At 31.5% G+C, this 18,162-nt stretch overlaps 2 protein-coding genes across 3 annotated transcripts; both read right to left on the reverse strand.

Annotated features, from left to right (window-relative positions):
* Positions 1 to 10,552: 10,552 nt before the first annotated feature.
* On the reverse strand, positions 10,553 to 12,103 carry LOC9311244 (basic blue protein). The gene is made up of 2 exons (XM_002876796.2): positions 11,831 to 12,103; positions 10,553 to 10,971 (listed from the first exon to the last, which is right to left on the reverse strand). The coding sequence occupies exons 1-2, from the start codon at positions 12,018 to 12,020 to the stop codon at positions 10,772 to 10,774; spliced, it is 390 nt and encodes a 129-aa protein (XP_002876842.1). The 5' UTR covers positions 12,021 to 12,103; the 3' UTR covers positions 10,553 to 10,771.
* Positions 12,104 to 12,770: 667 nt separating this feature from the next.
* Positions 12,771 to 17,160, reverse strand: LOC9312911 (sucrose transport protein SUC3). 2 transcript variants are annotated; one of them, XM_021025321.1, is made up of 14 exons: positions 16,543 to 17,160; positions 15,962 to 16,027; positions 15,680 to 15,778; positions 15,514 to 15,553; positions 15,338 to 15,422; positions 15,211 to 15,244; positions 15,003 to 15,102; positions 14,822 to 14,897; positions 14,206 to 14,544; positions 13,935 to 14,078; positions 13,604 to 13,837; positions 13,439 to 13,502; positions 13,299 to 13,342; positions 12,771 to 13,182 (listed from the first exon to the last, which is right to left on the reverse strand). In XM_021025321.1, the coding sequence occupies exons 3-14, from the start codon at positions 15,744 to 15,746 to the stop codon at positions 13,015 to 13,017; spliced, it is 1,395 nt and encodes a 464-aa protein (XP_020880980.1). In that variant the 5' UTR covers positions 15,747 to 15,778; positions 15,962 to 16,027; positions 16,543 to 17,160; the 3' UTR covers positions 12,771 to 13,014. The 2 variants fall into 2 exon arrangements, with proteins under 2 accessions (XP_020880980.1, XP_020880979.1); XM_021025320.1 differs by having other exon boundaries at positions 15,514 to 15,578; positions 16,543 to 17,159.
* Positions 17,161 to 18,162: the final 1,002 nt, after the last annotated feature.

Raw genomic sequence — 18,162 nt, forward strand, 5'->3', positions numbered from 1 at the left:
AGAAACAAAGTATCAACAGCTCATGAAATTCAAGTCAAATGACATTACCACAAACAAGATTCTTGACACACACTTGTTGATCTTTCTAAAATTCAATTTGAGATTCAAATCAAGAAGCGTTTGTTCTATAGTACCTAGATTCTTCCGTCGGGATCCAGTTCCAATATCTCCGGTCTTCAATTCCAGTAATAGCCATTCCTCTCGCAGAAATTGCCATACAAACTCGTCCTGTAACTCTATCAATCCATAGTTCCTGGAAAAAAAAAACACACAGAGTTCAATCTGAAACTGTCTGCATAGAAAATTCATCCAAACCAAATCAAAACCCTAATTCCCAAATCCAATACATCAAAATCAAAATCAATCTCTCGAAATTCCCCAAACAAATACCTTATTATCATCATCAAAGGGAATTGGACGAGAAAGCACAGCGAAAATATCCTTCTTCGAGAGACTATGATACCTCTCCGGCGGTAACAAATCAAGCAGATCACAGAGGGGAAGAGATCACAGAGGGGAAGAGACCAATTTCTTTGACGATTTGATGCTTGAGACGCCTGATGAAAATCGAGTGTCTCCATGGAAGATCGCCATCGGAGTTTACAAGAAAAATAGAGAGAAATCTGAATCGCGAAATGAAGAGGTTGAAGAAATTTTCTTGTTTTCTCATTAAACACACACCAATGAGAAATTGACACGTATGGACTCTTAAAACCAAAAAAAAACCTTAATTAAGGTTCGTTCCTAAGTTTATTTCTTATTTTTGATTTAAATTGGGCCACTTTCTTAAGGATTCTAACCCTAAGAAACTCTAAAAACCCCCCATTGGGCTTGCTCTAAGACAGCGAAGAACTCTGACAAATCACAGTTTAAATTAATCATACTTCATCCGTTTCATAATATAAGTAGTTTTATATAAAAATACGCCGATTAAAAATATCTACTTTTAAAAAGTTCAACCAATCATACAAAAAACTGTATAATATAAATAATCATAAAATATTAAAATAATATATAATTTTCATCGAAACTCGAAAACGATTTATATTGTGAAACAAATTTTTTTTTTTCAAAAACGCCTTATATTATGAAACGAAGGGAGTATTTACTTACTTCTTAGTGTCTATTTTTCAATATTAGTTATTTCTTTTTTTTTGGGACAAATTATTCCTCCTCTTTTTTATCTGTAAAATTTCAGTATCAAAAATTATCTTCTCTAAGACTATAATAATTATTGTAGAAATAAAGTAAAATATAAAACTATAAATATTGTTGTAGAACATATACTGCAATAATTATTTAAAATATAATAGAAAGAAAATAGTATTTTCCTACATATTGCTACATTATTTAAAATATCTTTAGTAAAAAATAGGTTTATGAAAGATATTTATAGCCAATTTAGTTCCAAGTTTGTGTTTAATTCAACTAGTTTAAGGTTTAATTCGATATTCCACTCTATTTTGTCTGCTACTTGAAAATGGTCGATACATAATTTGTAGAGGTCAAGAAAAGGAACTAATATTATAATTAAGGTGGAATGATGATGTAAGCATGCCACGTGAGACATCGGAAAAACTTGTCGTCCTACATGTATTAAGCACGCGTACAAATACGTTATGTGTATTTTTCTTTCTCAATCTTGTGTGTATGGATGTATTATTTAGTATACTATAAATTTTAAAAAAATATATTTAGTAAGTATATAGTATTGATTGATACAGTACCATTATTTACTCTGCATGCATTTCCATCAATTTCACATTAGCTATTTATTGAACCAACGATTAATGTCTCTTTCTTGATCACAGTCCAAAGACCCTTCCGCCATAACGTTGGACTCGTTCCACAGTAACGATATTGAAACCGTAAAGTCACTGCTCGTGTTCTTTTTATTGGACATAGATCATATTTATCAACCAACTTTTTGAAATATGATATAAAAGAAGATAATCTTTGTTGAAGAATGACATAATTAAGTGAACTATTGGTGATCTTTGCTTAAAATGATCCGTATCTTACATATATATGAACAATAGAATTATGGAATATCGGAATAATAGAATATCTAATAATTTAGCTGAATTTCGTTTTCTTTTGAATGATAACAAAATACGAAAGATCTAGTTTCTGTAAATTAATATCATTTTCACTTCTTTTAGCTATATATGCTTCATATACATATATCGAATCACTTTTCATAAACATTTCATCAATATTGTGAATAGTTAAAATAGCGTAATCACTTTTTTGGGATGTTGTGAATGGCATATCATCGATCACTGTTGTATCTCAATGGCTTAAGTATGAAATCTAGTGTTTTTAATTATATTGATTTAAATAAAACGTTACATATATAGATGCAATGGAAGTAAAAAAGGTCGGTGAACTGAGAAAGGCCCACAAGCAGCCACAAAAAGGCCGACTCTATGATAAAAAATGGAACCCAATGCAAAAGTTCACTCTTTTCTCTTCTCATTTTATCAAATATTTTTTTGTTAAAGCATTCAAAAAAATTACACTAAATATTACATTTTTCTTTCTTTCCTATTTGCCAAGAAAGTTATAGACTTTACAATATTCGTTCCCCCTTTCGAAATATTCATATATAATACATTTTAAAACTTTTTAAGAAAGTAAATGGTTTCACATGATTAAAAATTGGATATAAATTTTTGTTATTTGTCGAACTTTCTCTCCTTGTACTTAAGTATAGAATAAAAAATAAATAAAATGAACATCCAAAACCAAAACCAATTAATGGTTAATAATATATACTTATTATTTATAACTACTTAAAATTTTATTGTGAAAATTAAAAAGGATAGATAGGAAAAAGGATTCCCTCCATAACATGGGTCGTTCTCAATTCTTTATGCCACAAAAATTTGTCATATTGTGGATTTTGGGCTCTACTTCGATAGAGATTGAAATTTTTTTCTCATCATTTCTACATAATATTCTCACTGGATAAATTATTGGTAGCCTCCTATTTTCTAAACCTATAATGCAACTTTACCAACACCAACTACATATATATGTTCTTCTTTTTTATACCAGTCAATTATATTTGATTATTTTTACATCATATACCAAGATATTTCCATTCATTACATTAATAGTTTGCATGCCATTACTTTTACGACATGTTTTCCACCAAAATACCAAATTACAACAACTATATCATATTAACTAATCTAATACAAAAATTAATATGTAAAATACATGGAATTTGAAAGTATGATGCAAAAAATGGAATTCAATCTAAGAAAACATGACTTGTACTAGCTAGAAATTATCTTATTGTCAATATATTAACTATTGCATAAATAGATTTATAACACATTTCATGATTATGGTGGGTTTTCATATTGATGATGGAAGGAGATGAGATTTTTTTTTTGTTTTTGGACAAAGAAGGAGTTGAGAGATAAATTTGGAAATATAAAGGAAATGTGCAAAGAGATTGATTGATTTTTTTTTCAAGGCTTGGCCAACTCTTATGGACTTGGCAGCTAATATTTTTGACTAAACCCCTGACACTATTGCATTATTCATCCCCCACACATTTTTAAAAACACATATATAAAAATACTAAATAGGGTCGCAAATTTATAGCTGTTTTCTAAAGAGTTCCATTCTCATCCCCCCCCCCCCCCCCACCCAAAAAAAAAGCAACACTGTATATGTATGGTCTACTTAGCATGCTTATCAAAGAAAAAGGAAGAAAATAATGAATAGTGAGTCCACATTTTATTAACATTTACAATCAAAATATTTTGCAACGTAACAAAAAGAAAGATAGAGAGAGCTTATGTGTCTTGTGCGAAGGAATTAATACTTATCAAATCATTTGAAAAGACTAACATCATTTTTATATATCATATATTTTATGATCGCTATAAATATGGTTTATAATGATATTCGAGAAATCCCACTACAAGTAATCTTTAGATTATTACTTTCTATATAGAAATACTTATCTACGGTAATCGGATATTTAGTCCCATTGTTTTTAATTCTTAAGTTACTCTAATAAGAAATCATTATATATATTTTTGCATAATCACTTTCTACTATTCTATTGGTTTGATGAGGGAGAGGTCCAGTGAAGATGGTGGTAAAATCTATACTAGTATTTTTGCAACACTTTGGTGATGGGTGGGTAAAAATGTTTCCGAGTATATCGGATATCCGACCCGTTTTTAAAATTCTTTCACAAAAAATTTGTTGGGTCGGGTTATATTTAACCCAACTCATACACCGGATATTCCATATTTAATAATTTTGATATTTGAAAGATTTAATTAAGATTTATAATTATGATTCTCCTATCATTTTTGTTTGATTTGTTTTTAACTGTTTTGAATCATCATATAATATATAAAGTAAAAAAAAAATCAAATTTTTTCTACATATACTGTGATTCGAAATTTTAAAAACGGACATATATTATCCAATTGACGAATATGTGTGTTCAACGTTCTACATAGATTAAAATATTTAGACAATTATTCAGAATCATATCATAAATAAGAACATTAATAAAATAAATGAGTTTTTTTTGCCGGACGGGTTTGGCGGGACGGGTTTTTGAATCAACAATAATAAAAAGATTAAAATATTATTAATCCGCCGCTTCAATACGGATTAAATCCTTTTTTAATACCGCAAATATTAGACATGTTAAATCAGTCTCATTTAGAAAAGATTGTATAAAATCAAAAATTGTCCCGTGGTGTAATGTCATGTGGTCTTAGAGGATGATATGATTTGTAAACTTTTATATATAATAAATAATCATTAAATTTTAAAATAAAAACAAATCAGGGGACGGGTTAAGAAATTACGGAACAGGTTATATTTCGGAAATGATTTATATGCGGACGAATTTGAATCAATATTTATATACCGCTTTAATACAGGTTAAATCCTCCGTATATTAATAATTGTCTCGTGAACTCGTGGTATACCGTTACTTAATAATAATTATAAACTATAATATAAATAAATATTTTATAATGAGATACAATTTACAAAATATTTTTATACTAACTTTAAAATTAAATTATCCCGCGGTGTACCGCGGGTTAAAATCTAGTTAGTGAGTAAAATGACTACTTTAAAGAGTATTAGAAAAGCTTAATCCATATATATATATTGAAATGATTGGTTATGTAATAACAGAACTAATGTTAAGTGGGAACTGATGGGTTTTGTTGTTGGAGGAATGGCCCAATTTCCAAAAGAGATTTATAGTTTTTTAAGTCATTATTGTATTATAATAATGCTCAACAGAATGCAATATGTGTATGTATGTGCTCTCTTTTCCTACTTTCATCTTCTTTAACATGATCTCATCATGCCAAGCAGAGCGGCCTCTACTCCAATCAAGTGAATCCACGTGTCATCATGTTCCACTGTGTTACCCACTTCAGCACAACCCAGTTTAGAAAAATGTAATTAAACAAGAAAAAGATATTACGATTTTGATAAAATGGATTCGAATGGCCGTAAAACTCCGAGAAAAAACGTTTTTAATTATTGCTTTTGAATACGTGGTCATATGATAATATAATGAAAATTAATCACATTAAGTTAGATTTTTTTTAACTATATATAAACATATTTTGAATGCTTATGGTATTGGATGATTATGAAGCTCCACTAGCTCTTATTATCTTGTAGCTCAAATAATCAACTATTTCGTGAGAAACGTGAAACTTTATAAGAAGTTCTAAAGATTTCATAATACAATAATACGGTGGCCATGGGCGGACCCAGTAAGGGGAGAGGATAGGCAACTGACCTAGTAAAATAATGATATAAATTTTTTTATATGTAAGAAATCAGAAAAAATACAGCAGCTGAGTTGGTATTTGTGTGTCCATGCCCTCCCTATCCTGAGTTCAAGTCTCTGTCTTGACATAATAGGTTTAGTTTTTTCCCTTTTTTTTTTAATGACCTGGGTAAAAACAATTCCTAGGTCCGCCAGTGACGGTGGCTAAGTAATGATGATTATAGCCCATTAATCACTCTACACTAGGATTTATGTGTTCAAACTACGTATTAGTAAACTTGAGATTATAATTGCATAAGAATGTTGACAAAGAAAAGAAAGAAAATTTGGATGAAACCAACACTAGCAAAACATATGGTCATGTAAAATTGTTTGTATCTTTAAAGTCTACATATACTATTTTACTTGGTATATATATTCAATTTATCGGAAAATAGAAGGGTAACTTATAAAGCCAAGATTTTAAAACCTGGTGTTGGTGATTACTGATTATATTCGAAAACGAGGAGTTTACTAACACGCAAATTGAAATCATAACTTTGAAGTACTTTCTGGTACATGTAAATTTCATAGGAGTCTTTAGGTCACCGATTCGGAAGACCTCACACTGTCAAACATAATAGCCTAACCAAAATAATGCCTATAAGCTATAGCATCGCTCAAAGTCCACCCCATAAGATCTCTGAAGATGAAATTATAAAGCTATCAAAAATTGGTAAATCCTAAAAACAAATTGATGAACAATTAATAATAGACCTCATCATTTAATTAGTGGAATATATATGAACTCAAGTAGTTACATTGGTAATGTTTTACGTGTTTAAATATGAATGATAACAAAATGGTAGTAATAACACAAATTATTATGTTAAAAATCTTGAAACGCAATGCAAACATTTTAATGTATGAATCTATAATACATATATATAGAGTGTGACAGAGAGTTGCGTTTTTCTTGATATGTAAACAATTTAATATTTATATAAGGATATTTATGGATATATGTTAAAGTATAAAGGTGTTCTAGAAGAAAATAACTCAACCAATGTTTGTTTTTTGTCTTACTTTCTAATTAAATTTGATATCTTTTGACCAAAATATTAAATGGAATTTTATATACACTCTAATCTACCACAGAAGTTTATATATCTCTTGATTTTGGGTATTAGGCCGCTCCCTTATCATCATTAGTATGTCTATAAAAATTTTCTAGCCCATGATCCGTTATTAAAATCTACATATTAGAAAGACAACACTTTTATTTAATTTTAAAATATAGTAATTAATAACTATACAAAAAGCAAAAAAAAATCTTCAAAAAAAAACCTATCATGCATGCTAGTAATTTTGTTCCAATGAAAAGTAAGAAGATAAATCGGAAAATTCTTAAATCTGTCCCACGTGTGCAAAGAAAAGACTTTGATCATTCTTAGAACCTGAATTAAAAATGTCAAAATGGATTTGTATAGATGTTGAATTGCTTGGGATTCCTACAACCGTGTGGGCGCCTCGCTTTAGAAACTTGAACCCGACTTTTCTAAAACCCTAACCTTTTTTCTCTTTCTTTCTTTCGTATATTTTTCTAATCTTTTTTACTTATTTAGCTTTTAAAATATTCGTTCATGCACGCTCTCCCTATGCCCACAAGCTTCTAGGGATCCGATGCTTGTATTAGCCATGCTTAATGAAATTTTATTTTAGTTAATTGGGCCTAAATTATTCTTAAAATTTCTAATAACTTAGATATATTCGATTATTGAGTACAGTAAAACTTCTACAAATTATTTTTTTTAATAAATTAATAAATTCTTCCAATCCTAAATTGAGACTAGTATAAAAAATGATATAAATCGATAAATTAATAAGATAATAACTTATTTGAAAATCCTAAACATATGATCTCATCAATATTATAAATTAATAATTGTATAAATTTATCAATATATATATATATATTGTTTGTTTTTCCTAAATTTTTTTTTTATATATTTACTTATTAATAATTATATATATATATAAACATAAATCTAGTATTGTTTGTTTTTCTTAAATTTTTATAAATTGGTAGAGTTCAATTCTAATACTTGTACTATATCTTAAAAAGTTTGTGGTATTTTCTGAACTTAATAATTTCTTTTGTACTTATAATTTGTTTCAGAAAGATATTGATTATAAAGAAAAAATTATTTTTCAGACATAATATTTTTCAAAAATTACAAAATTAGTAAAATCTCTGTATAAATTAATAATTATTAATTTATCGATAAATTAACACCTCTATAAACTAATAAAAAATTTTGATCCCCACATTATTAATTTATAGAGGTTTTACTATATATAATTATTATATATTTTAAATAAAATTAGCATTTTAATGTATCTTTCATACTAATTTTAAAAATCTTAAATATAGAAAATTGCAAGATTATTAAGAAAGAAAAACATGATAATAGGATATACTTCCTCTGTTTACAAAAAGTGTCATTCAACATTTTTTCACATATATTAAAACACCTATTAAATTTTCTACTATCTCCTTATCAATACACTAAATAAATTTATCTCTCTTATTAATATATTAAAAATTAAAACTGGATTTTTATTTAAAATTTTGCATTAAAAATATAAAGTTACACTTAAAAAACAAAAAAAAAACTTTAAAACGATATTATTTGTTGAACGGAGGATTAAAACAAGTGCACAATTTAAGGTTTCGTTGTCTGTACCACTTGACCAGAGTTTTTTTCTTTTTAATTTTTTTTTTTTGCTTCTCACCAAAGATTTGCGTCAATAATTACTTGTCTAAATATGAAACACTAATTTTTTAAAATAAAAATATGAAATTTATAAAAAATCGCACATTCATACCAAAAAAATATTCACATGCTTCTCAAATATACGTGCATGCATTTCCCGTACGTATATGTACATGACCGAACGTCATATATATGTATACGTACAAAATAGATATATAATATAATACATTAATTAAGTGTATATACGTACGTAGACAATGTGGCCATGCATGTGGCTTAAAGGTTTAAAACCATGATATAATTCTGCAAGTATTTCGTCTTTGTCGAAAGTTGAGAGAAATCTCTCTCTCTCTCTCTCTCTCTCTTTACAGTGAAAAATTTGCTAAATCAGTCCTCCATAATGATTTTTTAGGAGTTACTTACGTATAATACTAAATTTCATTTTGATATTTACATTTTTTTTTTCTTTTTGCTAAAATCCCATGCACCGCCCATCGACTCTATACGACTATACACACACACGCGCATGTACACATTACTTATGAATAATTATAATCGTATTCCACCAATGTTTAACATTATATTTTACGCATATGAACTAGTAGTAAGTTAACCTAAGAGTTCATCAATCATTTTTTTTTTTTTTTTTTTTTTTTTTTAGAGTTCATCAATCATATATATATATTGTCATAGATTTCAGTTCATATACTCTGTTATGTTATAGGAATTACAAAGATAAAGATGATCGTTTGTTTATATTTCGGATTTGTCATTTGTGGATAGGTACAAACTTTTGTCAGTAGAGATTTCTATTTGGTTTGATGAAATCGGATGGTACATAAAGATTGAAATATATTTTAGTTTTTTATATTCTTATATTTTGAACAACTAAAGAGGAAGAATAATGGTCAAAGTCATGTTGGAGAAGACTGCCTCAGATTTGGTGAGAATGTGTCAGACATCAAAGCAAAGGCTCGACTATAAACTCTATTTTTTTTTAATATTAACCTATGGTTAAATTACTTACTAATATTAACCTATGGTTAAATTACTTACTTACAGGTTAACATCTAGGTACTTATTACGTCTTCATCATATTGGAATCCAATGGAGGTTAACGTCATCTTGAAATGGTTCAAAGCTACTTTTTTTTTTTGTGTGTGATATAACATAAATTGTTGTTATCCGGCATATAAATGGTCAAAACTTTAACAAAATATGCATAAAACGATCTAAATTAGTTTAGGGTTTGAATGATAATAACGGGTTAGACGGACTATTCGGATAATCTATGACACTGGATCATATTTATTATTCCTTGTTAATGATAATCGAACTGAAAATTAATTAAAAATATATATAGTGTGAGGTCATACTCATTTGATATGCAGAGGGCGTGACCCGAAGCTTGAATGGTGTGTTTTTGGAGTAGGACCAAACAATAACATAATTAATATTTAAAAGAATATCTCTTTTTGTTTTATTTAATTTTGGCTGTCACATTATTGTCTGATTATAATCATATACGACAATATCATTATTAGTTGGAGACTCTCGCAGGCATATATTCATAAGAAAAAAATGTATATTGTATAGCAAGTAATTTTCCAAAAAAGAGCAAGAAATTTTATTAAAAACTGCATTAAATATAATACCTATTTTAATAATACAAACAAACAAAAAACAAACCCAAACCCTTACAAGTCATAACAATTAACAAGCTGAAAACAAAAACAAAAAACAATGTTACAAGCTCAGTTAATGGGCCAGTGAGCAATTGTAATTTCTGGGTTTATGTCACCACAAAGCCCAAAATCAAGTTCAGTTTACATATATGACATTAACTTCTTTTGGATTTCATATGACTGACTGACTACATTGTGGCTTAAAATTCTATCAGAAAACTGAAAATTTAGAGATGTTAATTTAAGATATTGATTTTACGTCCGCCATATTTCATATGTTCTACGATTTTTTTTGTCAAAATCTTGCGATATATTTAAACGAGGTCGGTTTGAATCTGCATAACAGAGGATCTTCCAAACTACAAAACCGAGTCTGGTTCTCTAGAGAGACCGCACCGGATGTTTTTTTCAGGAAAGAATATAAGAAACAAACATTAATTTAAGGTTTCGAGACAAACTTTATTGCATACTTAAATATTTTCTCAAGAACATAACAAGGGATCATACTATTTTCATTGCTCGGTATTCGATCAAACCGCGGTGACTGCGATTTTCATAGCATTTTCACAATGGCCTGGAAAATTGCAGATGAAGAAGTGTTGTCCTTTAGACAAAGTTATACGATCTTTGCCTGTAGTGTAAGTTTTCGCCCCTGCCGGTGTTTGGCAGTTGTTGTAACTTCCACTATCTACCTTCACTACGTTGTGCATCCTCGGATTATAGTTAAACACTGCAGCAAATTTCGGAAATTATAAAATGCTAAGTTAATTACGATTCCGTATACCGACACTAAAACACGATTTCGTATGTGCATGGCATATTGACCAAAAACTTTACTTGTGATAAATGAGAATAACACAACACCACTTAATAATAAGTACTTAACCACGACAATAGTATTCATTTAATCATATTAACACTTGAATCAAATAAATGATTTGAATTAGTACTTAACGACAATAGTATTCACTAATTAAATACATAAGTCTACATATAACGTTGGTTGAGATATTTCTTCATGCGAAAACAATTTTGATTCATCACTATTTTTCATATTTTTATTAATTGTAAACGCACATGAATTTTCTCTTTACATTCTGTAGAATATTATATGGTACAACATATCGCATGTAACAGTATTCGGTATACACATTTTTTTTGGGTGAAATATACGGTATACACATAAATTAAATCAGCGATTAAAAATAATCGAAACTAGAAAAATGGAAGATGTATACATACATATCTATACGATTGGCAAAACAAAAATACATACATATCTATATCAATAATATAGTAAAAGATATCACAGGCTCAATCATAGTAAAAGATAGACACTATTTAAAATATTGACCCTAATTATATATGCTAAACATTTCTTTATAATATCTGTAACCTTAAAATATAAGAAAAGTTTGATTTGTCGTGTACTTTATACAAAAACACACCTTTGCCCATACTAAGAACCAGCGATAATATGTATACATCACTAGTGGATATGAAGATTAGAAAACTTAATTGTTTGTGGTGTAAGTGTAACAAGATAATATAATATGAAGCTTGATTAATTAAAAGGATGTGAAGTATACCAAGAACGTCGCCGGCTCTAAAGTGTTTGCCTTTAGGCCAACCCACAGCGTTAAAGGTCCAGACACCAGAGTCTCCGACCGTGTAAGTTGCAGCTTGAACGTAGTCAGCTTGAAGCAATAACACTGACACAACCATAAGAGTCACTATGGCTCGAGCCGACCATGATGCACTGCCTCTTCCCTTGGCCATCTCTCTTTGGTGAAAGTTTAGAGAAAGAGAGAGAGAGACTATAGAAAGTGAATGAGGATGAATTGAAGAGAAGATGTACAAAGGGCTTATAAAGAATAAGAAACTAAAGGCATTCAATGTTTTTTATTTTTATTAAATCGGGTGTCTCAACAACCCACGATATATGTTCATTTATTATTTTTGGCCACATTGTCTGTCTAAAATTGATTATAGACTTAACTTCGGTTTGTTTTGTCTCATTACTGAAGATAGAGTTTGGTTTTGACATAGTTACATATTCGTGAAATTAGGTTGAATTTTGGTTTCTTTTGAAATGCTTATATCAACTAGTAAATAGGAGGAATGTGTGTGGACAAAGACTATGTCATCAACAACCCACGATATATGAGCATTTATTAATTTTGGACACATTGTTTCTAAAAATTAATTATAGACGAAAGTCACAAAACAAAAATCATCATATCTTTGTATGTTTTTTTTTTTTTCATTATTGGAGATATAGTTTTTGGTTATGATTTTAGTACATAGTTTATAGGTGAAACTAGGTTTGAATTTGTGTTCTTTCATTGAAATGCTTTAATTTGTTATATTAGTTTTAGTAATGTTGGGAAAAACGTACACAATCATAGATTAAAGAACCAATAGTATCATGTGTTATTAGGTTGGACTATAGAGTTTGGAATATGTTGCTTCAAGTTTCTATTTGCGAGGAAAGGAACACACAAATATAAAGTGATTCAAAATAACGAAGATGATCACTATGCTAATAATATATTAGAACCATATTAAGTGAGAAGAGATCGTACTGTAAATTTAGAGTCACATTGCTGTGTATAACATATAACAAAACTAAATGTACAAAACCTACATACATATACGCCGAGAGGAGAACATGGTCAAAAAGAATTGAATGGATCTAAATCTGAATTTTATGTCTATACTGTCGGAAAAAGCTTGTGGCTCGGTTTTGTTTTGGAGATCCGGTAAAAAGATTTTACCCGATGTGGAAACCGGTGGACTTGAAAGAACTAGATAGCGTCGGAAGCCTTTGCAAGGCAATAACTCCAGCAGCAAAAGCAGCAACAGAAGCCAAAACAAACGCCGGTAAATTTCCTCCTCCAAACAATTGATCCCATGGACCCGCTCCAAGTGATACTATCATCTGTTTAAAACCAAAACCATATTCAGAAACTAATTACGGGTCAAGACTACACTCGAAGGGAGTGGTATTATTCAAGAGAATGAATTTTATCAGTGTAATTAGATTTGGGAGATTGCCTGGGGAATAACGATTGCGAGGTTCAACACTCCTATAGCCAAACCTAGAGCGAGGAAATTAAAGCATTAGGGATTCCTGAAATCTAAGAATTTAAGCAGAAAACTATGAATGTAGTGAAGATATGAATCTTTCCACAGACCTTGACCGCCACCGGAATCAGCAGTGACTTCTGCTGTGACAGAGAAAGGAACACTGTATGTGATCTGCATTAAAGAGGGGAAAAAGATGGTTTTATCACATATTGTAGAGAAATTTTGCAAGAAGATAAGAATAAAGATAATTACGGTTGAAAGAAAACACATACAGCTAGAGGAAAACCAAGGAGTGCAAAGACGACTACAGCTGCGGTTCTTGTTGTTTCGTTTCCATGCATTATGAATTCGACTCCATTTTTGTAATCACCGAGAGACATCAAGCTAATTACAGCTGTTCCCGCCATGCATGCAAATACAGTAAAATTGCTCAGAGCCCATACAACCCGTGCACCCATCCGCTGACACATTGGTTCAATGAGAAACGAGCTGATCCCAAGAACAACCTACAGAAACCGGGAAAAAGAAAATTCAATAACGGGCGAGTAATGGTAATTTGAAGAGCAGACCAATTCAAAAACATGTTATTATAACTATTCTTACAGAGTTTAGTAGCAAACCAAGTGCACCTTCACGTACACCTTGATCATAGAGTTCCACATGCAAACTATCTCCTGTTGGATTCCCGTGGTAAACTTCTCTTCCCATCCAATCTGTATCGAACAAAAAGAAGGGGAACCACGATAACTGCAAGGAACAAGACCACAATCAAAATATAACAGAAGGAAATCTTATAAAGATCATTAAAGAATCTAAGAACAGGAAACAGTGTCACAAATGTAATAACTGATCATAATATTTCTTTGGCACTCACCCATGTAAGAGCCATGACGATCAGAACTGAGTGCATAGCCGGTGGCAAATGCCTTAAACTAGTTAGCAAATTCACTAAAACAGATCCAGGGCCATCAACGTAGGTCTCATCTTGATGCTCATTCTTTGAATTGCCAAGCTGTACATCCATATCACGTTTCACTCTCTCATACTTGATTCCATTGGCAGTACCATGATTCAATTTTGAGTGCACAAGGCCTTTAGACTGGAGATCATCCAACAAAGGTGCAGAATCTGGTATGCGGGTGGGTTTGTTGCTTGTAAAAGGAATCTCTTTAGCAAAATAGATTGTGACAAGAGTACATATAGTGAGAAAGACCTGAAAAAATGTTTGAACTCTTAAAACATATAGAACAATATAGTCATTTTAGACTATAAAACAAGAACAAAAGCCACTGGGTGCATTAATATAATCTAACTTTCAAAAGCACCTCAAAAATAATAGACATACAAAAAGAATGCATTGATTTGCGACATACTACTCGCAAGTCACAATATATAAACATGAGAGTGATTGGTAAAGACCAGACGATTCCATTTCATTTGTAGAAAGCTTAGTAAGATGCATGTGTCAGAAAATTAAACATACTGCTTACCACTGCAAGAAGAAACGCTGCTTTGAGATTTCCACATGCAGCACAACATGCTCTACTAGTTAGGAAAGGGAACCATCTGCCCAGTAAAATTGCCGGATCATTTAAGAGCTGGCGAAAAATGCAAAATTGCAAATGAAGAAATAGAATACAAGTATTTGAGAATAAGGATCTCAAAGATTACTCTTGCCAACGTCCACTAGCACCAGCAGAAAACCCAAGGATATTCCCAATAGCCATCCACAAGCAGAACACAGCATTTGCAGTATTCCGCTGATCAGGACCTAAGGACAGCAAGAGACATCTCATAAGTGTTGTTCTACAGAACCAGTTGCACAGCATATTCAATCTGATTCTGTTTTGTTAAGTGTATGGTTATATTCCATTATTACCTGATAGATCAGCTAGAAGAGCACGAGCAGGTCCCTGAACAAAGAAAAGCTGAAAACATCATTCATGGGTATAGAGGTAATGACTAATACCATTCACTAGAGTAAATTGCAGAAAGCAGATCTGAACCTGTACTGTATTGTTCGCTAGATCCAACAACCAAAACCCAATGATAAAGACAACAGCTGCCCTGGTTCGTGTGCCTTTGAAAGTACTGCATTTACAGATGCACATCAAGTCGTCAGTTACTTTAATTTTATACACTCATACAAAACATGCCATAGGCAGGGGAGCAGGAGATTTACCTGCAATGTTCCTTTGTATCTCCTAACAGATACCCAATGTCTGCAGAAAACCCGATTATTATCACCTAAATTGCAAGCTTTTGTTTAGCTTATATAAAACACATTGTAGCCAGCTATCTCCTAAAGGAAAACTAAAACAGAAATCATATCTTCTATAGGCCCTTACTGATATTGAGATCATGAGAGATCCAACGAGAATAAATGGTCGTCTTCTTCCATACTTTGAAGTACATTTATCACTCCAAATGCCAACAAAAGGCTGGACCTAAAACCCAACAAACAAACAAAAATATTTAACAAAATGGGGCAGGAAAAATGTATGCCCACCTAAGAAAGGTAGTTTCTGATCCTATATAAATCAAATCTTAAACTCTTGTGAGACCCATACGTGCAAGTAAGTATAACTGCTAAAATTCTAAAAGGAAATAAAATTAGATTGCAAACCTACCACAAGGCCTGTAATTGGGCCGCATAGCCAAATAAACGAAGAAAAAGCATGCGATATTCCAAGGGTCTGCATAAACAAGCCAAATGCATAACTGTTAGAGATAAAACTCAGCAACGAGAATAGAAAACACTGCGAGCAAACAAAAATCTAAGAACCGTACTTATCTACCACCATAACTACCCACCTGATACATAAATGACCAGTACAATACAATTCATATATCTGAACACAATTCAGTTGAGTCCTGTGATAAACATTCTGAATAAACGCTAAATCTGAGAAAAAAGCTAAAAAATGTCTCTTACAATAATTACATTGTTTACAAAATCCAATGAAGAGGCAATCTAGCTAAATTCCAATGTCAAATAAAGCTGCTTGATAAGCCAATGCTATAGAGTTCCATACGAAAATAATTCGTAGCTATGTTGGTAATACCTAACCTAAGTATTAGACATCAGTGTTTCACCTACAAAGTACTCGACTTTCTCGTACAAAGCTACACGAGAACAAAATTACCCTCGAAATCTAAATCAGCATAGTGACAGAAATGGCAACAAAGATAAGAGAGTAGTAGCAAGTACCTGAATATAAGGAGTAAGAAGAGAAAGTTGCAATGCCCAACCAAATTGAACTCCAGCAGCGACTGTACAACTAAGAACCAACGTTACTAAGCTACAATTCTTCGACACAGATTCACCATCAGCCACATCAGGATGATTCAATGGAGAAGAAGAGAAGGACGATGAACCAGATCCATCTTGATGATGCTTCGTCACCGTCTCAAGTTCAATTTCCTTCCTCAAATTCCTATACGGAACCGAGATCGACACCGAGTTACTCATCGTCCTCAACACAGATCCCTAATTCGTATCAAATCTAATTTCTCATTCCGATTTAGGTTTCGAGGGTTTTGTTCTCGTCGATCTAGATTCGGAGACGATGATCGGAGATCTACGCAGAGTCAAATTCGGGCGCGTGAATATGTTTGATGAAATCGATTTTGGGGTGATTGTGAAGACGCGGAAGTGAACAAGGAAGGAAGATTCGTTTTTACAGGAGCCGTTGATTTGTAGATGAACGGCTGAGATTAAAACCTACTGGTCGTAACTTACTAGTCAACGTCTTCGTCTCGGGGTTAGCGCAATCACCACCGTTGGATTTGATCGGATCATAACCGTTGCTTCAATTTAAAGGAATAGCGGACGAAACTCACCGTCACCGACACCAAACGAATATGTGCTTTTATAAAAAATTAAAATTAGAATGGGCCTGTAGTTTTTTATAGCTCGGCCCATATTGTAAGAACATTTCAGAACTGTGGTACATTTAGCCCAAATATTATCCCTATTTGAAGAAAGCTGTTTTTTTTTTGGTTAGCATAGCACCTAAAAGGCTAAAACCTATAAACATGTGTCCAAGTTATATGTTTCATAGCTATGTCCCATGTTTCTATTTCTGATGCCTTTTTTTTTTTGTCAAAGATATTTCTGATGACTTACATTGGTTCAAGTTTGATTTCATGAAATGAGTTTGATTCAAGTTTTCTGCTAATGGTATGTGCTAATATTGCCAGTTGCGCTACCATTCAAATTCAAACTCTCACAATTGCATGTTATTTAAAGGAAAAAAAAGAGGAATTCATGATTCAAAAAAAAAATATGTATGTAAAATCATATAGGAACATTTACCTTCTTATTGACGTATATATGAACATGTGTTAATAATTTAATACCAATATCATTTGAATTTGTAGCTTTTTTACGACAAATATTTTGTGGGGGTTTTTAGGTGCTAGCTAGCAAAAAAAAAGTAAAGTTAATTAAGAGAATTATAAACATGTTTTCACTATTTATATAGTGTTTTTCTTCTTCTTACCGATGTCATTATTACAAGTATATGTATTTTATAATAACTAATGTAAACATGTTTGTAAAACATTGTAACATATTTACAAGTGCTGACTTTGTTGCTCCGGTGTTGTCCCGTCCATAGCTGGATTTTCGTCTCTTGTTGGTGGTGAAGCTGCGAGAGGTCTCGCTTGTCGCACAGTGCAAGGGACAGTTGCATGTTTCTCCCGGTGAGCTCTTGAACACTTGAGGACGGTGTTGTTTCAGGTTTTTCTCCGATGAGTTTGGCTTCAACTCTGTCCTCGTGCGGCGGGACCATTCTCTCGATCTGAGAAACCGGTGGTGCATCGCCGT

The sequence above is a fragment of the Arabidopsis lyrata genome (assembly GCF_000004255.2).
Source record: "Arabidopsis lyrata subsp. lyrata unplaced genomic scaffold ARALYscaffold_5, whole genome shotgun sequence".
Taxonomy (NCBI): domain Eukaryota; kingdom Viridiplantae; phylum Streptophyta; class Magnoliopsida; order Brassicales; family Brassicaceae; genus Arabidopsis; species Arabidopsis lyrata.